Genomic DNA, 25,469 nt, shown 5'->3' with positions numbered 1-25,469 from the left:
TTCTAAAGAAAATTCTCACTCTAGCAAGCACTGTTAATACGCATAGCTGTATCTCCAGACATTTAATGTCTCACGCTGCTCTCTTCTGTATTCATGAGCTGCCATTTTCATTTCTGCAGTGTAAAAATCACCAAGAATTCTGCAGAATCCTTCAAGTGGCCTGAAATCACATCTAAGCCTTCTGAAGTGAAAACTACTGCCATGGCAACGAAAGGTGCAACGCTGGAAGCATCACAAGGTAATTTTGAGCAATGTTTCTACAACCTGCATGCCATAGCCTTACCCTGCCCCTTGCATGGTCAGTTCGTTTCTCCATTATTCATGTGTCTAGGCTGGTTCTGCCAATGGTATCACTCAGATGGCGTTTGTGTTCCCGTGGCAGCGGGGCTCTTCAACAGTATGCATTCCCCTCTGTGAACCCTTGGCCTTGGGCACAGCTTGTGCCCCTCTTGCATCCGCAGCCTTGGCAGTGCCTATGCCCCATTGTCACCCGCATCCCTCAATTGGTATCAATGACCATCTCTGCCACCTGTATCCCTCAGCAGTGTCTATGCCCCTTTCTGGTGCCTGCGTCTCTTGGACACTGCTCCATTTTACCAACTACGCTTCATTGTCTCCCTCTCTCGAACCTTCTGTTTTATGAAGTTGCCACTCAACCTGTATGCCCCATATGCATTCCTCTGCTCTGGCATTTCTCTCAGCCATGTCTTTCTGTTGTGGGTTGTGTCTAACTCTGTGTTTGCGTGCATGTTTGTTTCATAGTTATCTAGCACTCTGAAGCATGTGTCTGGTGACTTAGCTATATATTAAAATAATAAACATAGCAATATATACATACTCTGGATTCCCAGAAGGTTATATCATCTTCTGACCTAAATGATAGTACGGTCCAATGGGGATGTTAAAGAAACCCCTTAGGGTTCTTTAAAACGTCAACTGAATCTGTAATTACAGTGCACGAGTGCCTGCAGACACCTGCTGCCTTCTTGTTCACTTAGTTGGTTGGGTGATTACACTCCTGTGCAGTTCTGAACTACACTCTAGGGTGAACAAAGCATGTCTCTACCTAGCCTGTTCTCCATGTGATGTGCAATCCCTGGTGGCTCGCTGGTGAGAAGCATTAGTGATGTGCATATATTTTTAGGTTTCGCCTGGTCGAAAGCTGCGCACCGTGCAGCTTTTCGGCGCAGGCGAAATCTAATGAGAACAGTATGTGGCTTGGTCACCGCCTCTCTGTTCCATTGGCTAGCTCCATAAATGGAGGCTAGCCATTGGAACAGAGATCTGTCCGTCATAGCCGGAGCAGATTCGTGGGCGTTCCGGCGATTTTTAGGCTTTTTGCAACGTCATGAAGACTTGTCCACTTTGGGCATGTACTTAATTTTTTTTTTCACATGGCATCATTTGTTCGATCGTCCTGGTCCCGCTACTTGAGTTGGCAAGTAGCACGTTATCAGTTGAGTGAGTTTCGGAAGGGTTGGCAGCACCTTGATCGTTAGCAGCTGTGTGTGGAAGTAACTGCTATCTGTGTACACACAAACGCTCACATCCGTGAACTCGCACGCTTTTCTGTGTCTTTTTGGCGAGCCCGACTAAGAAGCATTTAGCCTCTTTGCATACTCCCTGACCTGTGATTTGAACAACTTCACGGACAAATTACAAACTAATGTAGAGTATTTGACTTTCACGTGATTGTAAAGTAGAGAATGTTTTTGTTTTCTCTATCATTAAACACTCCATAGACTTGTATGGTGAATGGAAACTTGGAAGCCGCTCTGTGTAAACCGAGATGCAGCTTTGAAAATCCACAAGGCTGTTCGGCTCGTCCTGAGTTCGCTGAAGCATGTTTGTGACTCATACGCAGTTGCTGTCTGGGTGTGTCAAGTATTTCTATCCCCCCAAGGAACACCCGTGCAGCCGATCTACAGGAACCGATCTATTCTGCGTTTAAAAACGAGTAAAAGAAACCGTTGCTACTTGGTGTTTGCTTTTTCTAGGACAACCCCCCTTTCTCTTAAAGGGGTGCATGCTGCCTGAGCAGTAATAATAGTAGCTTCAGAGAGGGACTTCGGCCAATCGAAGTGAACACTACGGGAAAACTGAGGCGCTGTGTACATTGAGGCACTCCTACACTCCTCGAGGCGCGCTCTACACTCCTTGAGGCACACTGCGCATCGAGGCACACTGTAAACTTATTTTAAGTCTGTTACGTTATTTAAAAAAAAAATTGTGTAGTAGATTTTGTTAGAAGTACATTTAAATGTGCCGTTTTTCCTGACCCCCTGTTTGTGCCGTTGTTTGTTGCCTCGGACTCCCTGTTTGTGCACCCCTTCCCTCCTCTCGCAGCTCTCCTTTGTCCCGCTCTAGCCCCCCCTTCCCTCTGCCCATGTATTCTTTGCCGTGCTGCATGCTTGTGATGTATTTAACCTCACACTCACTTGTTCCTTTAGCCCTTCTGTTCTTGCTCTCTTCCCTTCATCCATTCCTGTGTTTCTCTCTCTCCTCCCCATACCCCATTCTCCTTTTCACTGTGCCCCCACCTTCTTGTTCCTGCTTTAATTTTCACCAATATTTTCCGGTCTGCTCCACCGATTCATGCGAGATTTTATCTTCACCTTGTTTATAATCCCGACTGTATACGTAAATTCTTAGTGTGTAAATTCCATCATGTGTACCTTCTGTAACTTACTTGGTACTATTGTAAAGCGCTCTGACACATTTGGGTTAAGTTCGCGCTTTATACAACTGCATTAAATAAATGAATTAAAAAAAAGATGCACCTCCGGTCGTTAAGCCACATCTACGGGACATACAAATATTATATGTGGAAGGTAAATCCATACAACGCATGTTGTTCTGCTCGACCCTGGGTGCTGCGTTGGATGATAGACGTCACGAACCACAGCCTTCTAGGGCAATGGAGTAGCAGCAAGCGGTTATACAGTCCACTTTCTGTATCTTACACTCCAAAGTCCGGAAATGGCCGAATATCCCGGAAGCGTTTCTGAACCCTGCAGAGACTACACCTCCCATGATTCCGTTTTTTTATGTGTGACGTCCCCGAGAAATGGAACAGGGTTTAAGATGAAGGCGTTTTGATGATAAGGTGAGGGGTGGTGGAGATAGAGATCGTAGAGTTGCATCATGCACCTTTTTGTTCGCGGAACTAAACACTGCGTCTGTATCTTCACACTTCGTTTACCTCGCGGGAAGTGGGCATTTTGTGAATCTAGTTTGACATTCCGTTTGTGTATATCCCATTCTCCTTTTCACTGTGCCCCCACCTTCTTGTTCCTGCTTTAATTTTCACCAATATTTTCCGGTCTGCTCCACCGATTCATGCGAGATTTTATCTTCACCTTGTTTATAATCCCGACTGTATACGTAAATTGTTAGTGTGTAAATTCCATCATGTGTACCTTCTGTAACTTACTTGACAGGCCTAAAAGGGGAGAATTTTTAGCAATTGTTATTGCTCTGTTGGTAAAGACAATAAAAATTATTGTTACACTAGACTTCTAAAATGAAAGGGAGCTACGAGGCTAAGCTGCACCCGTGCTCCAGTGCCTCACTTGGAGCAATGGTCCTGTTATCTGTAATGGAAATAGCATCTATTAGAGGCAGAGTAGCTCTAGCTTCTTTCCTTCTCTCTCAGGTTAAGTAAAATCTGCTTTCCCACCTCTTGCCTACACGGAGGACTAAAGCAAGTCTGAGTGCAACATAGCTGGATAAATAAAATAAAGACAGTTTTTCAGGTCGGAGCCCACCAGACCGTGTGCTGGCTTCTTGTGGACCTGCTGAAAACGGACCTAGGAGTGCACTTTCCCATTGCTAAACACTGCCTTTTTGTTTTGTCATTCACTTTTCCTTACTTTTTGTTTGCTGGCGCAATGTATTAGCTGGGCCAGCCTGTAATTGTCCCTCCCTTGGACCCTTCTGATTGGCTGCTTCTATGCGTGCACCAGTGTCTGCTTTTCAGGTTTTATTTTTTCCTTTTCGCGAAGCACTCCATGAGAGTGCATGTGTGTCCACCTGTTGTCTGTTGTGTACTTTTCTCCCCACTGCTTTCCTCGGTTTCCAGTGTGCTTTTATTTTTCAACTCCGCTTCTCCCCCACCTGCCCTCCATGCTATTTCCCTTACCTGTCCTTCTGTTCTAATTAGTTTACCCCTCCGGTCCTTCTTTCACGTCTCACTGCCAAAATATATATTTATTTTTTAAAGCCGATTAGCTTTGCCAATGCTTATTGCTTGCTCCCGTCCCTCTCCCTTTCGATTTTGCTATTGTTGCTGCTTTTCCCTACTCCTCCCGCCTCCCTGTTCGTTATTGTTGCTTGCCTTGTAACTCCGACCCCTCCCCTGTTGTTGTGGCTTACCTGTCCATCTTCGTCACAGACACCCTGTTGCGTTCCCACGCCCCACATTACATTACTCACCTTGTTACTAGCCCTCGTCCTTCGTGCTCCCTATAGCATTGTTGCTTGTGCTGCTGTTATTTGCCCCCTCCCTTCCCACCAGAAACCAAACAATATGATGCAGCCAGTGCTGGCTGTGTCATGACATTTCTTTATCCAAATTTTCACACGTGCTGCACAGCACCCACACTGCTTCATATGGCTAAAAAACACTTTTCAAGCCAATAGCACATTCATTTGTGTCTTATGTTGTTTATTGGTTGATGATATGTGCATGATTTATTTGTGTGTAACGGGTTCACATCTTCGTCTGATTACTATGACGTTATGACACTGCTGTTTATCTCTGTGGGTAGCTCCACCTGTAGAATTCGGCTGGAGATGGCAGCAGCAGGGAGTTGCTCCAGCAGCAGCAGTCCTTTAGACTGGAGGTAGTAGCGACTGGTGGCGGTGGATGCAACAGGTTGCTCTAGGATCCTCTGACGTGTTTTGAGCCACTGCCATTGGTTAATTAGTGCCAGTGTTTGCCAATGATCGGCACCGTTGCTTGTTTCTAAACACCGACAATTATTTAGAACAGTAAACCACAAGGCAACGCTGTCTCTCTATTTTTTAGCAAACCAATGCTATGTACTATAAAAACATAAATAGAAATAGCACTTTGGGGCCTTTCCTAAAGCTCGGGCGACCTGGAATTGTGCAAAATGTCAGCTTCTGTAAGTAATGCTGCCACAGTAATACAGACACTGGCATTTGGAGGAGCTGTGGTCAATGCCAGCTGCACTGGCAGACCTCTGAGCCTAGGACTTTTATTTGTACAAATGAAACTGGGGTCTCTGCAATATTTGTGATGCAAATTCAAGGCTTCAAAGTATGGTGTTCACAATAACCAACACCCTCGCATAAGAACATGCTTAAAACGATCCCTACAAATGAAAAGTGATTGTAAGATAACTGATTTATAATATGCTTTTCGGGCATAATTCCAGCCAGAGGAACACAGTGTGTGGGTGAAAGAGTGGTAATTGCACTGCTTGTAGCAAAATTGAAACATCACCGTTTTCAATTTTATGCAAACTGCAAGGACTTCCCGTCCATGCTGGCCCTGGAGGGTGCGTCCCAACGGGGGGGGGGGTTGACTCTGTGTGTGTGTGTGTGTGGCTCTGTGTGTGTGTGTGTGTGTGTGTGTGTGTGTGTGTGTGGCTCTGCGTGTGGCTCTGCAGGTATGTATGTGTGTGGGACTCTGTGGGTCTGTGTGTTTGTATGTGGCATTTGCGAGAGATTAAGCTTTTGGCATTGTAAATGACAGTGCCATTTATTTATCTGTTTTGAAAACCAACACATAAATAAAAATTTTGTCATTTACAATGCCAATAGCTCTAACTTTTTCAAAGGCGAAACCGTTGTATTGTAAATGCTTGTTCTTTGTTGTGTTAGCATTGCAGGTGGCCAGGAATTAAAAATAACTGATCATTAGCCCAGAGCCGCACCAGATTTCTACCTTTAGGAATATATTTTCCCATTTGCAATTAAGGTCCATGGCAGAGGATTTCGCTCTAACCAAAGCTGCAGCGGCCCTGTCCTCATTCAGGCATGATGATCAAGTTCAGCACATTGAAAAATCTTTCTTAAAACGTCTCTCTTTTAGGTACCAAGAAGGTGAAACGTAGTGCGGACAAGTCCTTGGTAAGTCGAAGGTCCCTTTGATAAATGTTTGTGAATTAAGATTATTTTATGCTTCCCTTTGTTTGTTTCCCATGGTGGATATACATTTGCAAAGTCTCTTTTTCTGGCCTGGCCAGTGGTGCCTGAATAGACAAGAGGTGGGATTTTCCCTTGTCTGTAAAATGCCGAGAGGCAAAAGGAAGATTTGTTTTGAGTAGTATTGTGGAAGTGCAAGGTGCACTATTTCTGCTTACCATGACCATCCGAACAATTGGAAAGTTCATTAATATTTGAGCTGGCTTTGGATTGCGGAGTGATTAATGGGCATATTTGCCCTCTCTAGCCCCTTCCCCTCACTATTATTTGGACAGGTGTGAACCTCATGATGGGTGTCCTGTTCCCTTTGAGTAATAAATCAGTACCCAAGCCATGCCTCTCCTGTACAGAGCGAGGAGCACCTCGTCCCTCTGAACAAACCTAGGCCACTTTGAGGGCGGGTTTATTTGGGATTTAACTTGTGAATGTGCGAGTCACTTAGACGCTGAAAGAGGTCTGCTTTTTTTTTTTTACACTTCCTTTGCAGCCCTCTTTCACTGCTCTGCCTTTGCACAGCCCTCTTTCGCTGCTCTGCTTTTGCACAGCCCTCTTTCACTGCTCTGCCTTTGCACAGCCCTCTTTCGCTGCTCTGCCTTTGCACTTGCTTAATCTTACAGAAACCTTCCCTTCATTTGTACCTTCTAGATGCCTGAAGAATCCTTCCCTTTCCAGAGGCGCAACCGGACTGTCTCCTTTCAGGTGGGTTCACTTGGAGCTCAGATTATGTTCTTGGCAAAAGGTCATTCCTGGCTCAGGCTAGTTTGGTTAGGTTATCCCTAACTTGCACCATGCTTGCATATGAGGTCAGTCTTGGCCCAAACCATATCCTTTCAGGTATGTCAGCCATGTGTCAGACCTGTTTTTCTGGTGAGAATAATTGTGGGTCGGACTGTTTCCATTCAGGCGAGGTCACTTTTGGCCCAGGCCATGTCTTTTCCAGGTGGGTCTGTTGTTGAACAGACTGTTCTTTCAGGTTAAGTCAGTTGTTACACCTGTGGTGCCCTTTTAAGTGACTCCAGTCTTTTCTCAGACTGTGTCCTTTCTCTTACTGAAGCTCAAAGAAAGATCAAGGGGCGCTACAAAATAATTCAGTTTATTTTGAGTAATTGTCTATTCTCCAGATTTTAATTCTACTATGCTAATAGAAAAGTGAGTATTAATGTTCAACACCGGAATATGATAAAACTGTTTCTACAGATTGAAAAGAAACTGCCAAGAAAGACTGTGCTTCTCTCTGAGGGTCTGCTATCAACAGAGTAATCCCGATTGTTATTAAAATCATAATGAACATTTATGAAGCACACTCCAGAGAGTGACTGTCCCTAAGTGATGCAATACTACCCATTGTGGAGTTTAGTAGTCTTCTTTTAGTTCAGCTTCATAACAGGTGGTTTAACCTGTTGAGATTGGGACTCCTGCACTAAGTGTTGCATGCCTATCTCCACAGCAGGCACTCAGAGTCCTAGGCTAACTTGCCAGCTTTGCAGATTCCTGTTTATAACATTTGAACGTATCTTGCACCACAATGAGTACATTATAGGTTATGTTCTGGTAACGCAGTGCAGCAGGGTGCACACAAAATAAGACCATCAATATAGGAGGGAGGGCTTAGTGTTTTTATTTCTGAATGTAGAGTTGCAGTTTGCCAAAGTCTTCCTTCTGGAGGTTTTTTGTTGTGAACCTGTCCTTATTTTCTGTCTTCTGTTTCAGTTCACTTTCAACATCAGCTCGGGTGAACAGGAAGGTCTATACAGCCTGTACTTTCACAGTTGTACCGAGGAACAGTTAGCCATGAGGGATAAACTTCTCTTCAGCCTTGATGTGAGTAGTGTGTGCAAATCAGTGTATTATGAGCAAGATGGTTTTGGGCCACTTGATTTTATCTGCTGTCTGCTTTACTGCCCCCCCCCCCCCCCCCCTGTCTGACTCATTGATTGACAGAGTACTAAATATAGAGAATTGTAACAGGTAACCAAGAGAAAATTGAATTTGAAAAGGAACCCCAAATAAAAATATACAAAGTGGACACAAGGTAGCCATGCAGACGGAAGTGCATTCTCAAAAGATCGATTGTCCAGACTTATTTCGAGGTAAATACAGCAAAATATAAACGTTATCCTTTAAAAAGAAAACATTGATTTTAAGACACTACCAAATCCTGAGGCATATTTTCTCATATGCTTGTCAACTGAAAATGAAATATGGGGGCCGGCCTCCAATACACTTTGAATACAATCTAGTCAGTGATGGATCTATTTTGGAAGCCATTCAATAGGAGCATTCACAAATTTATTTGATTAAATACCTCTTTGTTCCTTGCTATCTGGGAAACTTTTTTTGGGGGGGGGAGGGGGGGGGGGGGAATAAACCTCCCAGTTAAAAAAGATACAAGAACTAAACAATGGACTTACCTTCAAAACACCTAATTTCACTGAATAAGAGACTCTCTCGTATGCGACAGACTTCTTGTTTGAAAATTGTTGCAGTTCCTTGGACAAATCTTTTACCCTATATAAAACAGTAATTTTTTTGGGAAGTTAAACAACCACTACAGCCTGTGATTCAACTGTGGATAGGCTCCTCTGTCTTGCTGGTATTTGAACATATAAAGAAATCAATTCTGAAGCTCCTAGGAATAATTGTCAATGATTTGAATCCTATTGAATTGGTAACAAAAAATCTTCAGCCTTGGTATATCAGAATCTGCTAAACCAAAAATGCAAAAAGGATATACAAAAATCATAAAGAAGATAACCAGATGCAAACTGAGACCACAATAAGTAATTGCAAGAATGGTGATAAAAAATTGACAAGTACGGTTGCAATCAATTCTATGTACTAGTTTAGGAATATCTAAATAAATAAGGAAGTGGATAGAGAATACAGTAAGGAAAGACATGTCAAAGTAGAGGAAGACACCGTTCTGGATAAAACAACCCAAGCAAAAGAGGAAATAGAAAATTCCCTAAAAAGGGCCATGAGTCCTGCCGTTTAATAGGGTTTCTTTTGAAAATAACCAAAATATTGAGGAAGTAAATATATTTCAGCCCAATCCTCTTGCAAAAACTTTTCTCGAGATTCTGAGATCGAAAGAGAGCATACAACTTAAAATATGAAGAAAGATGAAACATGAAAGCGCATCATGGCAGTTTAGTGTTTACAGAGCACAACAGTTTTCAATATAATTGGGATTTTTGCAGCTTGCACTGGGCCTTGTAAGTATGAAGCCTCACCCCCTGTTGCAGAGCAGAGACATCCAGGGCTAAACCAACTCTCCAGCCGTGGCACCACACTGTCACTCTCGTGAATCACAATAGAGTCTGTAACACATGGTTTGCAGCAACCGCATAGGTCAGTACCTATCTCTTTTGTTCTCCTAGGTGAGATAACCTTGCTTGATGTCATCGGTCCGCAGGTATGTCTATAGAGGGGCCCAGATGTTCTTGGGTTAGTGCATCTGGGTCTAATTAAGTATAGAGTTGCTGCGGTTCTTTGCAAGACGACATGTCACACAACCAGTCCTGCTGCTACCACCCCACATGCAGGACATCCACCTTTTGGCTAGCAGGAGTGCCAGGGGCATGAAGCGCCTCACAGCAATTGACACTCCGTTTGTGTAGCACAGCAGGGCTCTCCTCTGCGTCGGTTCAAAATCCACTGCTAACATGTCAGAGAACCCTGCTCACTCTGCTCAAGTACTCTGCTATTGCCTGCACTGCCATGTACGGTGCAGGAATCCTGCCTCTGACTCCTAATGCAGCGAGAGTGTGCTTTTAGTTTGTGTGCAAAAAGGTGTTTGGGGAGTGTAGTAGATTATGTGCAGTTATTTAAAGTGGATGAGGTGGAGCCTCCCGTTGGGAGATAATACTCTTATCTGGCCACAGTAGTATGCCCATTCAAATCTGACACCGCACCTCTTTAACCTCCCATCCAACCCCCTAGAGTGTTTCTTCCTGTATAGAGAAGACTAGATTATGAGCTGGGACAGAGATCAATTAAGGTAAGGTGCTGAGCCACGAGAAACCTCACAAGACAGGGGATTATCGGCCGCCGCCCCCCGCACAGCCCTCACCCCCGCAGACCGAGCCCCAGGAGCTGGGCAAATCCGGGCCAGAGCTTCAGTACCTGCCCGCCTCCTCCCCTAAGAGCGGCGGCCCTGCCAATCTGCTGCTGTCCACTGACGAGGGGGTCAACCCCCCAGCCCATGCTACGCCCTCTCCTCCCCGCATCCCCGGCATGGAATCTCCCTTCGGTGGCTTGCCGGAGCCGCACAGTCCGGCGCCTGCTGCAGGATCCTCCGCAGACACTTCGCCGCCTCCGCTGCCGGGCTTTGGAACTCCCTGGTCTGTGCAGACCTCCTCGCCACCACCAATGCAGCACCCCGGGAACGGCGGAGGTCCACTGCTGCAGGAGTCGCAGGACGCCTACTACCCGCCGCCCTCCTCCTCCGCCGGACTGAGCCCTGCAGCCTTCTTCCAGAGCTTCCCGCACAGCGCCCTGCAGGCCCCGGCCGGCTTCGGGGGACCCTTCTCCGGACCGCAGATGAGTTCCACCACCGCAGAACCGGCGCTCCTCGGCTAGTCCACAGCTGCAGCAGCAACAGCGCCAGGCTGCGGCCGCCTTTCTGCAGCAGCAGCGGAACAACTACAACCAGCAGCAGGTGAGTAACTGTGGGAAGTGGGTGGCAGAAGATGTGGTGGTGAATACAGCCACCAGCATGTGACGGGCAACTAGAACGATGAGCTACGTTAGTGGGTGGAGGCGAAGGGGGAATCCGGTTCCGTAGGGCAGTTACAGCAGGGATCTGCGAGACCCAGATCCAGCTGAGGGGTGAGTTATGGGGGTTGTTGTAGGCGAGGGAATGGCATCTGTTAGACTATGGATATAGCCTGGGGACGCCTGCACCCAAAATACGCACACACTGAGGGTCAGCAGCTTCAGTAGAAGTGGGCAAGGGGCTGAGGCGTCTTGTCACTGTCACCGGGAGACAGAGGATCAGAAACGGTTGGTGGATGGGCTGTTCGAACTCCGGGAGAAAGGTGGAATTGGGGCAGAATGGTGAAAATACATTTATTCTGGCAAGAACTAGGACGCCTTCCCTGTTTAAATAAGTCAGTGTCGTGTGTGTGTGGGAGGGAGGAGTGGGGGGAAGCTATAGCGACAGAACCCCCCTCAGTATAGGGGACACCCCTTAGTTCGTTTGCACAGGTGGCCCCGTCCCCAGAATCTGACAGTTGGCGTAGCCCGTGCACACGAGCTGCACCTGTCACCGCGGCATGCAGCACTAGAATATCTACATATCTCTTGTGTAACTATGCCCTCAGACTGTCAGTTCCAGATATTTACTCCTACACCTGTATTTTAGTTGCCTTAATCTCCTGTATTGTAATGAGGCTACCACTACATAAGCCACCTCTAGTGCGCTATCTATTCCTTTGCTATTGAAGTTTGGTATCTTTTTTTTTTTTATAACATTTTTAAAACCTTTATTATATAAAAGCACACAGCTATTCAGCCTAACATCCCGGAGGCAAGGCAGCATAGTATCAGGAGGACGAAAGTGCAAAACAAATTACAGCAGGACATTGCAGGTTGTTTTTATTATTTTATAAAGATAACCAAACCAAGAAAGAAACGCCAAAGGGCGCATTAGAAAGGCAATGGAGTAAAAGAGACGTGTATGAGTCAGTCGGAGGCATCGGAGGTCAGGTAGAAGTCAAGAAAAGAACGGATAATAGGATGAAGGGGGGGGGGGGAGGAAAGCAGGAGAATTACAGTAAGTATGAAACAGCTGGTGTCAATGGTCTCGGTGACAGGTGTTCCTCGCGGGGAATAGGCTCCGGTGGTAAGCACAAATCGCCCCTGTAGGCATTCCAGGCCCCCCACACCTTGTTCCACGTTTGAGGCCTCCCCCTGGCAGCGTACACCGTCTTTTCCCGTAGCATACACCAATCCATATTGGCTTTCCATTGCACCACCAGGGGGGCCGCGGTGGAACCCCATTTCTGCGCTATATCTCGCTTAGCGATCATGTTACCTAGTGTAGCCCAGCGAGTCTGCGCCGTGTTATAATCATTCGGCTCCCAAATGTTGAGGAGGCACCTCCGCGCCTCTGCCGCCAACCCAACTCCGGTCACTTCCCTCATTACACGATGTATTCTCTCCCAGTAAGGGGCAATGACAGGGCACTCCCACAGAATATGCATGAAGGTAGCAAGGGCTCCACAGCCACGACGACAAAAGCAGTCAGGCGAGAAGCCCATGTGCACAAGCCGGGGGCCGGTGACATACACCCGGTGAAGGATCTTGAATTGCACTAGACGTAGACGCGAGGAAATGGCGACCTCCTTAGGGGAAGAAACAGCACTCTGCCAGTCCTCGTCGTCCAGTTCCAGGCCGTCAGTTACCCATTGTTCTCGCAAGCGCAGGAGGAGGTCGATTCTAACATAGTGCCATTTCTTTGTCCTACAAGAAATTGATCAATCAGGCATATGGCCGTCCAAAATCCTGTCTTCCAAGGGGGAGCTTTCAGGGATTTCGCCCTCCGCTGGCCTAGCGGCGTTTAGCGCGTGTCTCAGTTGGGCGTACCGGAAAAACTCTGATCCGCCCAAGTGATACTCGGCCTGTAGTTGGGAGAAGGTCTTGACCTCTCCTTTAGCAACCATGTCTTCCACCCTGGAGATCCCTATGAGGTCCCATTTATCAAAACCCTTGGTGTGCCAGAGCTTGCCCAGGATATCAGAATCATACAAAGGGGTGAATCTCGTCAGTCTGCCCTGCCAGCCCTGTATCTTAGTAATCGTCCGCCACGTGTGAACCGCTGCCTTGGTCGGGCCCGTGAGGCGCCGATCAAAGGACCTGGAATACAGGGCGCGGTAGTAATTGCCTCCACGCAGAAGCCACCTGTCCATAGCGTAGCCCGGAGCATCCGCGGGGCCGTAAAGGCCATGGTTGATGGCAGTGAGTTGAGAGGACCAGTAATACCGCCGCACGTCCGGCAAAGCGATGCCCCCGTCGTACCATGGTAATGTGAGCTTCTGGATGGCGACACGAGGACGACCCTCCCAGAGCAGGACACGTTGCAAGCTCTCAACCTCTCTGAAGTAGCGAGCCGGGACCAAGTCCTGGGTATTCTGTAAGGCATACAGGAACCTAGGCAGGGACATCATTTTAAACAATGCCGCCCGGCCCAGGAGAGAAAGCGGAAGCTTGCGCCAACTATCCACATCTCTCCGCAGTCGTTGGAGAGGAGGAAGGAGGTTGTGGTCATATCGCGCCTTCGGACTACCCGATATGTAGATTCCCAGGTACTTAAAACCTTGCCCGGCCAGTTGTATATTGCAACCCCTAGGGAGGCGCGGCGTGTCCCCCTTCAGGATGTAAAGGGAGGACTTGGCCCAGTTAATGACCAGGCCCGAGTAGCGCCCAAACAGCCGGAGCACGTCACATGCTACAATAAGTGACTTGCAGGGAGAGGTAAGATAAAGCAGGATGTCGTCTGCGTATAAGGAGACCCTGTCTTCAAAACCCGGGGCCCAGGTGATACCATGCAGGTCAGGGTGCGAGCGTAGCATGGCCGCAAGTGGCTCCAGGGCCAATGCAAACAGGAGAGGTGACAGCCCTGTCTAGTACCGCGATGAAGCGCGAAGGACGCTGACATGCGGCCGTTGACTGCGACAGCAGCCATTGGGCACGAATAAAGAAGTTGCACCCAGCCCAGGAAGCCCGGTCCAAACCCAAGCTTTGCCAACACCGCCCAAAGGTAGCTCCACTCCAGGGAGTCAAAGGCCATCGTGGCATCAAGAGAAGCAAGTACCGCCGGTTCCTCCAGGGTATGAGCTCTGGCCATGACGCCATGCAGCCGTCGCAGGTTAAGGGCAGTGTTACGGCGGGGAATAAAGCCCGATTGATCCGGGTGCACCAAGTCACTAATGACTCCGATCAACCGATTTGCAAGCAATTTAGCTAGGATCTTGGGCTCCGCGTTGAGGAGAGAGATAGGACGGTAGGATCTACAAACGTCTCTCGGTTTTCCCTCCTTGTGAATAACCACAATAGTGGCCAGTCGTTGATCCAAGGGGAGGATACCCTCCTCTCGAGCCCGCAGGAACATAGTTCTCAGATGAGGAGAAACCACGTCCGGACGAATCTTGTATAACTCGATCGGTATACCATTGGGGCCGTTCGCTTTACCCGACCGCAAGGCACGGATCGCCAAGGCAATCTCGTCCGCGGTTATATCCCGATCCATGTCGGCACGTTCCTCATCAGAAAGACAGGGGAGGTCAATCGTCGAGAGGAACCCGGCCGAGTCAGCCTCGGAGCGGTCTGAGCTAGAAGTATAGACACCCCGGAAGTAGTCAGCAAAAGACTCGGCAATGGCACTTGGGTCCGTGACCGTCACGCCGTCCTCGCCCAAGATCTCCGGCACCACCCGACTAGCCATTTCACGCCTGTCCAACCAGGCCAGCAACTTTCCGGCCTTGTCCCCAACGTCATAAATGCGGCCTTGCTGTTCCTTAGCCAGAACTAGGGCAGCATTCGTGGCGAGATCATGGTACTCCGATTGTTTAAGGGAGAGGTCGTGTAAGAGAGAAGGGTCGGGCTGAGGCCCCAAACGGGACTCGAGGTCCAGGACCTCTTCTTCAATGTGCGCAAGGTCGGCATCACAAACTCGCCTAGCCTCCGCAATGAGAGCTAGGGCCTCACCTCGCAACACAGTCTTGAACGCCTCCCACAATGTGACCGCCGAGCCAACCGAGCCAACATTTTCAGAGAAATACAGGTCGATGGCCTTGGCTAGGAGTGCGCGCGTCTTGTGATTGCGAAAGTACCAAGGGTTCACCGCCACCGGACGGCTAGACAGGACGATGCCAAAGTCAAACGAGACCCACAACGGGGAGTGGTCAGAAATACCCCGTGCCAGAAAACGGGTCTCAGACACGGCAGGTGAATGTGCCGCCAGGGTAAGAACGTAATCTATACGGGACAGACTCCCGTGGGAACTCGAGAGGAAGGAAAATTGACGGAGCGCGGGATGTAGTAATCGCCAGCTGTCCACCAACCCCATGGAGTCGAGGAAGGCCGGCAGCCACATTTGGGAACTACGGAGGTCCCTCGGCGGTTGGCGGTCCAGGGAGCCAGAGCAGACTGAATTGAGATCGCCCCCCAGGATCAAGAGGCCCGAAGGCAGGGACAAGATGGCGCCACCAAGGTCCTGAAAGGTGCTGGATTGGCGGCCCGGGGGGACATAAACCTAAAGTAGCGCTAAGGAATGCCCCTCCCATCTTCCCGCCACAGCGGCGTAGCGTCCCCTTTCATCAAGCACTGTGACGTCTATTTCAAGGGGAAAGGACGCACGCATCAGGATGCCCGCCCCCCGGGAACCTGAGGAGAACCCAGAGTGGGCAACCATTTTGTAGCCTTTACGGTTGAGGGCCCTGCAGGAGTTCCCTACCAAATGCGTCTCTTGCAGAAGCACAATATCGGGCATATGTCTCTTTATCAGTTGGATCACCACCCCTCTCCTAACTCGGTCACCCAGCCCATTAACATTCCAACTGATCACTTTTAAATTCCTACTCCCCATCGTCCAGCAACCCGCCTCTCCCGACCCCAGCCAACTCAGACATCAAGTAAACAGTAAAACACACAATCCATTGCCTCAAGAAAAAGGAAGAAAAAGAACGAACAAACAAATAAACTTGCATAGTTGCACCCCCCACCCTGCACCCCTGCATATGACTAAAAAGCCCCCCCAACCAGCAGTGTGCCTGTCGCCCCATAACTACTCTACAAGAAGAGACCCAGAGGAGTAAGGAATCTCCGCGAACACCCCCCGCCACCCTCCATGTACTGACAGGAAAGTCAACAGGGTCAAATAAAACAATACCCGAAGGTCACATGAGGCAGAAATACCAAGCGATGGTTCTCCCACTATAGAGCCAAGTCTCATAGGTCCGGGCCACCAGCAGCACCTCCATCATGTTCATCCTGAGCGTCCCGGCGCGGCGACAAAGTGTCCAGCCAGTCGCTCACATTTTCGGCAAAGTCAAAGAAGAGGGCACGGCCCTCGTGTTCGATCCGGAGCTTGGCAGGGAACATCATGGAGTATTTGTATCCCAAGTCCCGTAGTCTCCGTTTCACCCCGGCGTAGCTCTGGCGCTGTCGCTGTACTGTCCTGGTAAAGTCCAGATAGAAATGGATGTCGGCGTTCAGATATTTAAGCGGTCCATGCCGTCTGGAAGCCTGCAGGACCGCGTCTGTCTCGGAAATTGAGCAGACGAGCCACGATGGGTCTAGGCGCCACGCCCGACTTTGGCGGGCCACCCGGCACTCGGTGAGCTCGTTCCACCGAGAAAAAGTTGCTAAGGCCAGGCGGTGCCAGATGGGTCTTTATCAGTTCTTCAACGAGGAGGTCCGTCGCCGCCTCCTCCGATCCCTCCGGGACACCGACAATGCGGACGTTCTGCCGCCTGGCACGACTCTCAAAGTCCTCCAGTCGCCTTGAGAATTGTTCCGCGGTCCTCTGCAGGTTCCGGACCTCTGTTTGTAGGTCTGAGACATCGGCCGTCAGGCTGGAGGTCTTAATGTCCAGATTTTTTACTCGATCATTAGTCTTTCCCAAGTCGGCTCTAATGAGAGTCAGGTCAACGGCCATAGTGTCCACTTTATGTGTAAGGACCTCATGTTGTTGCTGCATGTCCGCCCGGAAACTAGTAATGGCTCCCATGATGTCGCCCAGGGTAGGCTCAGAGCCGTCCGGCGAGCCCGAGGGCGGGAGGTTCTTGGCAGAGGGTCCGGTAACAGGTGGCGTCTTCGGCTGGGTATAGCGCTCAATCCTGTTCTGTTGCGACTGTGCTTTGCCGCGGACGCCTTTGCTCGATGTCTTGTCGGGGTCTCCTCTGCCCGCCATGTTAGGGCCGATGAGAACAAAGGGTTATGCCAGGCAAACCCGAGCCTAGTGAGCAGGAGATCTCGTCCGGGCCGGACTGTAAGAGGCCGTCTCAGGAACGCACTGCGGCCACTAGTATCCCACCGGTGGAGACGACAAGCAGGCACTCCGCAGGTCGGCCGTGCGTAGCGACGGAGTCCGGAGAGACAATGGCACTGAGCTGGCACGGAGTCCCACTCGACGTAGCTCAGCGTAGGAAGCACCGATTCGTGATCTGAAAACGGTTCTCGCCTCAGTAGACCATCAGCAACAAAAATCCACCCTCGTGGATCAGGATTTCAGACCGGATATCTGCGGAGGATCGGAAGGTCTGCGGAGCTCCGAGCTTACGCGGCCATCTTGGTTGCCCGCGAAGCTCCTCCCCCTGAAGTTTGGTATCTTGAAGTTGTGTCTGGGGTTTAACTGTCCCATTCAAAATGTAATGCAAAATAGTTTTGCATGAACGTCTCTAATGTGTGTCTGTAACTACCATGTCTTCTCATTTTTTTAACCCTTGTTCTTGTTCAAGAGTCCCTTCTCCCCTGTCTCTGAGGCAAACATCCTGCCAGGATGTTCTCCTTCCCTAGATCTCCCAGCCGCCACCGTTTGACCCAGGAATTTAGCTCCCCTTTTCACAGCGGTTTGAGGGACCTTGATTTGTTTTTTTGGGGGGGTTTGAGGGGGGGGGGGTGTTTCTGCCAAATGGTTACCTAGGCTGAGGCTGCCCTTTCACCACTACTTTCAGGCGGTTTGTCAAGTGGGGCAATATCTAGTTCAAGTGTGTGCAATTGTACCCTCAATGAGCACTCCATCCTCCTGGTGCGTGAGGTGCATCATCAGAGCTGTGTGAATAATAACTGCATCAGCCCCGTACGTGAGGTGCATAATCAGAGCTGTGTGAATAATAACAGCTGTGAGCCCGTGCGTGAGGTGCATCATCAGAGCTGTGTGAATAATAACTGTCAGCCCCGTACGTGAGGTCCATCATCAGAGCTGTGTGAATAACAGCTGTGAGCCCGTGCGTGAGGTGCATCATCAGAGCTGTGTGAATAATAACAGCTGTGAGCCCGTGCCGGAGGTGCATCATCAGAGCTGTGTGAATAATAACTGCGTCACCCCCGTGCGTGAGGTGCATCATCCACATTGCTCACGTCACCCAAATTCCTGCACTCTCTACCACACTGCTTTCAAGAACAGCATACTCTTGCACACACTGTCACTGCTCACCAATTCAAAGTTTGCTAAAAATGTTATGCAACGCATTGTCATACACAATGCCAATAACTCAAACTTTAATGCTGTGAGACCTATTGCATTGTAAATGCTTGTTAGCATTGTGGAAAAGTCTACTTAGGGGCTTAAGAATGATGTGTTTTTAAATTGGCAATTTCATGTTTTTATTTTTTGTAAATAATATTTGTATTGCCTGATTGACATGTAATCAAATTTGAAACGTTTGGTTATATGGATCTGTGAATGAGCGGTCTGTGCAGCTGTACACAGTGAGAGCTGGCCGTAAGGCACTGAAGCCGTATGTCATGTCATGTCTGCATGTGTGCTCCCAAGAAGTCTTAAAGATGCTGTGTCCTGTGGTATGGAATGGAATAAGAATTTGTATAGCACAAAACTGCCACCCTACGGGTATCCTGGCGCTTGGATCGTAGAATAGACCTCAAAAAGCCAGATCAGTTGTCATTAGAAAGGGATCTAAAAAGCACTCCTTGGAAAAAGCCAGGTTTTCAGACTCTTCCTAAAACCGGTCAATGAGCTTGCCTGTCTAAGAGTCAGAGGCAGCTCATTCCAAATGCGTGAGGCAATACAGAGTATACAGGCAGAGCCAGACGAGAGAGGGATGAAGGCGGTTCCCTGTGTGAGTGTCCTACTCCTTGTGTGACGATTGCTTTCTTTTACAGATTGAGATCATTGAGAAGAATCCAGAGAGCTTTCTGTCTGCCGGCGAGATACCTCTTCCCAAGCTCTACATCTCCATGGCAGTCTTCTTTCTGTTGTCGGGCATCGTATGGGTTCACATCCTTCGGTCACGCAGGTATTTCTCCATCCTTCATTATTTGGTCATCATTTTGTCCAATGGCCACAAGCTTTCATCTTTGCAAGGTCCGTTTTTCGATGTTTGAGTGTTTCTGCCAACTAGAGGTGGGGCTGATAAGACCGGAAATGACTACTGAAGCTGTTAATATCAGAACTCTGCTCACCTGCACGTGGTTCATGTGTGGTTTATGCACCAGATACCTAAATCAATGTGTCTGTGTACCTTTGACTGCTCTCTTTTCCTTTGAAAACTGTTTTTGATAATCCTTTTCTTTGATGCTCAGCAAATGCCTTACAACAGTCCTTACCCTGATACTTTTGGGTATTTTTGGATCTTTTTTGTGCTGTTCTTCCCTTTACCCTTGTCTTTCAGTTTGGGTCGCTTAGGCCTCACTGCTCAGGCTTTAAGTCATGCATGTCGTGCCTTCAGCTCTTTACAACAGCGACCCACATGAGCTGTGTGTCTCATGCTTGTGGTGTGATCATCTTGTACATGTCTGCGTCTTCTCTGCTGCCATTAGTACAGTGCTTCTCTGGGTACTGTGTGGCATGCTTTCAGAGAAAAGGTACACTTATGCCTAAAGAATTACTTTTTGGTGGAAACTTTCTTGAAGACAAAGCGTACTAGCCAGTCCTTCCATTGCTTAAAGTCATTCTAAATTTGACTACTGATGACTTTAGGGACTTGGTCAGAGCCGAAGTGGTCATGCTAAGGGTTGAAAAAAGCCTCTCCCTATGAGCATTTTTTTTTTACACACATGAGGACAAGTCCCACCTGACTCCTTAGTGGTTGACACAGCAGAGAAGCTTGTTTCTAACCGGGAAACAGTGAATGCCTGTCCCCAGATACAGAGAGCCAGCAACTTGATTCTGCTGGTGAGTGTGTTGAGGTTGGTGCAATGACAGTGGCGAATTGCCAGTTGAGTGTGGTTGTTGAGGTACGATGGGTTCAAATGGGAGGAAATTGTGACTGTAGTACTGCAGCACCCAGGGACTCCCAAAAAGAGGGGTGAGGAGGTAGTGGTCGACAGAAAGAATTTCCGATGTTAATATCAGTTGCACATTGGACGCTGTCGATAGTGATTTTTGTTATTGTAACACGAGGATCCTGCTCTGCGACCATACGTGAGGTTGCGCCTCTTGTTTTAAACAAGAGGTCCAGCAACACCTTAACATCCCATTTTATGGGGACCATTTCTTTTGTCCCCAAGTAGACAAAATGTTAGAGAAGATCCAGAAGAAAACCGAGATTGCAAAGTACATGGGTGCCCTACAATCTGCTACACTAAGAATCTCCTTTCACTGACAGCAGTCTAAAGGTGGGACCAAGCTCACACCATTAGACTACATTCCCATCATCGCAACCAAAAAGGCTTTTATGAGTCCCAGGAAGGCAAAGGATACTCCAGGAGACGTTACAGCAGTAATGGCAACAAGGGCAGGGGTTGGTCTGGTTAAGTTGCCTTCCGAGTTTCAACACCCACGCCAGAATCGCACAGCATCTTTTGTGGAAGATTGAGATGTCCACTCTCTGGGAGGAAGCAATTTCAGTCCGCTTTACTCTCTGGCAAGAGGTCCGTGCGCTTCTCCTAAAGGGTGCAATTGAACTGGTGCCCTCGCACCAATGGCACGAAGGTGGTTATTAACCGGGTTAGATTTCAAGGATAACTTCTATCAATAGCTAACGGGTATATTGGCCTCTTTATAGCATAGCAATTATACTGCATGTCAGATTGCACATGCAGCTTCTCCAATAGTGCTTCACGAGTAATTGGTCTCAGCCAGAGGGAAGATCTATTGTTAAGGCCACCATGCAGTGCTTTCTGCAGAGGTGGAAGATCAGCAAACGTTTGCTACGTAGGCTTTTCTTAAACCCTCTCCTATAGGTGACCTTTATCACCAGTGTATCGCTTATTGGATGGCGGACATCTCGGCAAAATGTAGCAAAGGCACCAGGACCCACCTTTATCAACGGAGAGACATCAACTATCTAGCGGTTGTGGCTGTTCACCTAGCCCTCAAAGCCTTCTATTCATTAGTCCGGGGAAAGTTAATACTTGTAAGGATGGAGACAAGAGGACCGCAATATAAAACATACATATTCTCAACCATCCCCTCCACCTGCTGTTTGCTCCAGCCATCTACAACATCCATCTCCTGGCGGACCACCAAGTGGTGGTCTAGAATTACTTTGTGAACCTGTTGAGCAGAATGCATCAACAAGTCATTGAATGGAACTCAACCTGCAAGTCCTCCACAGATGCTTCTACTGGTGGGAAATTCCCGCCTTCGAAAGACTTTGTCTCCAGGTTTCCACACTCAGTCAATTTCGTTTTATTGTTCTATAAGAAAGTGCTTTCTCCGATCCATCTTAAATCAATGTTGCATCTCATATTGTAATGGTTTTTATTAACTACACAATAAAGAATTTTTTTTTTTACCACTCAGTCAATGGGCAATACCACAAGGATGAGCTTGTCAAGGATGTTTTCCTATACTGTTCAGCCTCGCCTGCGATTTCCAATTGTGGTGAGAAAGATGTGGCAGGTCTCCATGACCCTCATGAATACGCTGCAATGTGAAAATTAGGCATCTCTGCTGGTGGCAGAATGAGGGCACTGTGTTTTTAAAATACCCCTCACACACTATGAATCCCATAGTGTCATTCTCCCATCATTGGGGTCTTCCCGTCCCTCTACGGGGCGGGGCGTGCTTCGACCTACGAGTGATGCGGGAGCACTTATATTTTTGACAATAGGCTATGTGATGTGATGAGGATAGTGATATGTGTTAGGGAGTGTAGGGACCTATTTACGTGAATGGTAGTGTAAACAAGCATTTACAATGCAATGGTCTCGGCATTATTAAAGGTAGAGCTATTGGCATTGCTTATGACTTTTTTTCATAAATAAATGGCATTGTCATTTACAATGCCAATAGCTTAATCGCTCGCACATGCATGACCTATTGTATTTATACACACAGAGCCACCCACACATAGAGCCACCTACAAAAAAAGCTATCTACACAGGAGGAAAAAGTAATATGGGCAGAAAGAAAGACAAGAATAGAAGGGGAAAGGAAGAGTGAAAGAAGGAAGGAAACTTCGAAACAAAGAAGGAAGAAATGGTGAGGGGTGGAAGGATGGATGGACTTTAGAATGAACCAATTGGAGTAATAGATGGAGCAATGAGTAGCAGAGTGAATTGAGAATTGGTGGAAGGACAGGTGATGGGCTAGTGACTAGATCAATGGCTAAAAAGATAAATGGATGCATGCATATACCGACGAGTGGATGGACAATGAAGGAAGCATGCAAATGTGGATCAATAAAGGGTGAAAGTGAGAACCGATGTGTGGATGGATAAGTGAAAGGAAGGACGACGAAAGGGTATAGGAAACTGTTCTAGGGAGTATGGGCAGTGTCCCTTGGTGCTATTTAAGATATGGTTCAAGGTGGGAGCTATTTTACTGTTGTTATTACTCAGTTGTTTCGAAGTCTATGAAATGCTGCAATTCAAGGAGCGCTGTGCTGCACTCCCGAATTTTCATCTGTTGACAAAGTTTGATTTGTCAATCTTTGTATTGCTAAATTAAAATCAACTAAAATGATGTGCACAGATTATCAAATCTATAAATATGCACTTTAATAAAGCAATCTAGAAGAGTGGCTCCTACTAACAAAGAGAGAGGAATAAAATAAGAAACAAGAGCGCATAAACATTAATGACACGATCTACTATGTGGTTTCCACTGGCATACAATCTGTCAAATGGAAGCGATCTGAGAGGGGTAAGAATGCGGAGATTATTTAAACTGTAAAGTCAGTCCCGGCTGGGGAGCACGCTACCTTTTTTAAGCGGGGCAGGAACATGAAGAAGCAGAGCAGGGCCCCCGCGACGACTCCGAGCACCACTCCCACGGCGGCTGCCATCAACCCGGGAGCCACCTGCAGCGACTCCACGGACACCCGCAGCGCCACATCGCTGAAGCACGAGTCAGCCATCACAGCTGGAGCTAAGACAGAACGAGGCCTGCTCTCCTAGGCTTCCTCTGTGGGGATGTTCCCCGTATTTGACCGGGCAGCTTGCTTCACCCCCGTTTTGCTGGTGGATTCTTCCTTTAAACGATACATAAACCAAGTATCCGCGGTGCCTCTATAAGAGGTGGGTTGCTACCTAATATCTGCCCTGTATTTACATAGCATTGAAAGTTTCTGAGGTGCTCGTCTGGCAACAGTTACTCTGAGCAAATCTGGGAGTGATGCGAAAAGAACAGCTGCTAGGGATTCTAGGACAGTTTCTAATAGTTTTCCACTGAGAGAAAAGCTGCCAAACATTTCAAGTACGCGTTCCACTGCGTGGGTGAGTGCTAACTCACAGGCACGCTTATTGTTTAATGAGTTAAAGAAATTTGGTAACAGTACCTACCCTGCGTTTAGCGCAGCCTCTGACTTGACCTCAAATACATTAACCCTGCAGTGCGCACCTCTTTGTTGTCCCTGATGTGCTTGTTTTTAGCTAAGCCCGGAGCAGTCTCTTCGGGGTGGCCTTGAAGAATTTGTGTCACTGGAGCATTTTGTTACAGGAGGCAATGGATTTGCAATGGAAACGCTGCGCTTTCCAGGAGACGGATAGGGCTGATGGCGGCGGCGCGGGCCCTTCTGAACTTCAGGGGGACGTCCTGACAGAGCTCACCCTGGGACAGAGGGGCTGCACGGCTCCGGAGAGGCGCAGAAGTACTATGAGCTCTTGAAAGCAGCCCTCGTCGGAGAGCCCGTCCTGCTCTGAGGGATGCCCGGCGCTGTGCCCAGGACTCCTCGCCCTCAGAGGGCCCCCCCTGGCCGGTAGCAGAGCCCTGCTCCTGTGGTTCGCCCTCATCTTTGCCCATTAGTGCTAGTGTTGAGAATTAAGTGAAGGTACGGAGCACTAACCAGCTCAAATTAAGCACGGAGTAAAACTCTGAAAGTGCAGTTAATCGGGGATTAGCATGGTCCAAATCTAACCGAAGGCATTGTGCTAAAGTGCCTTCCTCGTGCTTATCGGGATGATGAAAGTACTGCCACCATACATTCTGGAATCTTCCCTGCAGGGTGTTACAACAGCTAAAGTGCGTTTCTTCACTGTTAATTGCACGATGAGTCATGAGTTGCTATAATGCGGTCCACAGCTAAATCTTTAGGGAATACAACAGAGCTCGCACATAAGCCTCCACCGTGACTGATTACTTGTCGTTAACAATAACTTGTGCAAACGTTTGTCCAATGCCAAACTGTGCTCCCGAATCTGTCTAGGAGCACTGTGTTTTTATATACTTTATTGTGACTGCATTCATTCGGTTTGCGCCTTCGGTACAGTGTAAGGGTTGGTGGTCATCCGTGCGCCAAATTGAACTTAGCTATTTCATTGCTAGTAACGTGGTGTGGTTTGTGATGCCCCCAACTCTCCTAAGTGTGTTTACGTGCAATCGGCGGGACCAGTGACCCTGCAGCCATATACCCAAGTGCGTCAGATGAAATTGCTGCAAAGCTCTTCGCACCAGGTGTTCACTCTCGTTTCTCTCGTTTGTCCACACAGGAGGAGACACGGACAGCGGGAGGGGGTGGGGGGCGGGAGAGGAGACACGGTCAGCGGGATGGGGCGCGGGGGGCGGGAACGGGCACAATCAGAAGGCAACAAGCACTCACCTGGACTTCTTCCGGCGGCGGTCGCCCTGAAATGGCTGCCACTTTTTACAGCGCCTTCGACCTGAAATGGCTGCCACTCTTCACAGCGCCTACATTTGGCTGCAGATACCGAAAGCACATCACGCTGCCCCTGGCAGAGGCATATGGAGCGGACTTCAAACAGGGGTGCAGGAGCACTAAAAACTGCAAAAACGGGGGCAGAGGCAGAGGCTCGATGCTCACCGTCACTGCGGTGAAACAAAATGGCGGCCGCAAGCTTCCGATTTTTTCGGAATTGGGGGTGTGGTTTTGCTTTTTCGAGTGACATACAACGTCACTGTCTAAAGAACAGCAAAACTTACGACCCCAAATCCAAAAAAGACGGAGCCTATTCGGTGGGACGGCTCTCTCCTCCAATGGCTGGCCTCCGTTTAGGAAGCCAGCCAATGGGAGAGAGGCAAAAACTGAAGCGGGACAAATAGTCCCACTAAGAAACATTAAATCTCGGACTTCCGGTCTGCCTTCCGCAGACCGGTTATTACCTCGACCTAAAAAGGGTTAAAAATTCCCTGGCTAGTCGAAAAAATTAACTTTAATGGTTTTGCAAGCTGGGAACATTAAAAGGGGGTTAGTAAGTAGAATTACAAG

The 25,469-nt window shown here is 48.3% G+C and overlaps 1 protein-coding gene across 2 annotated transcripts in view; it reads left to right on the top strand.

The window, feature by feature from the left end:
* Positions 1–25,469, top strand: part of GPR107 (G protein-coupled receptor 107) — a 230,880-nt gene that overhangs the window by 74,028 nt on the left and 131,383 nt on the right. For both annotated transcript variants that reach the window (XM_086924821.1, XM_086924820.1), the window contains exons 5-9: positions 120–238; positions 6,062–6,099; positions 6,820–6,873; positions 7,885–7,995; positions 19,021–19,154. In XM_086924821.1, coding sequence (XP_086780947.1) covers positions 120–238; positions 6,062–6,099; positions 6,820–6,873; positions 7,885–7,995; positions 19,021–19,154 — 456 coding nt within the window. The remainder of the gene's footprint in view (positions 1–119; positions 239–6,061; positions 6,100–6,819; positions 6,874–7,884; positions 7,996–19,020; positions 19,155–25,469) is intronic.

Source organism: Lissotriton vulgaris, chromosome 5, assembly GCF_964263255.1.
Source record: "Lissotriton vulgaris chromosome 5, aLisVul1.2, whole genome shotgun sequence".
NCBI classification, from domain to species: domain Eukaryota; kingdom Metazoa; phylum Chordata; class Amphibia; order Caudata; family Salamandridae; genus Lissotriton; species Lissotriton vulgaris.
This window is presented reverse-complemented; position numbering and strand designations above follow the sequence as displayed.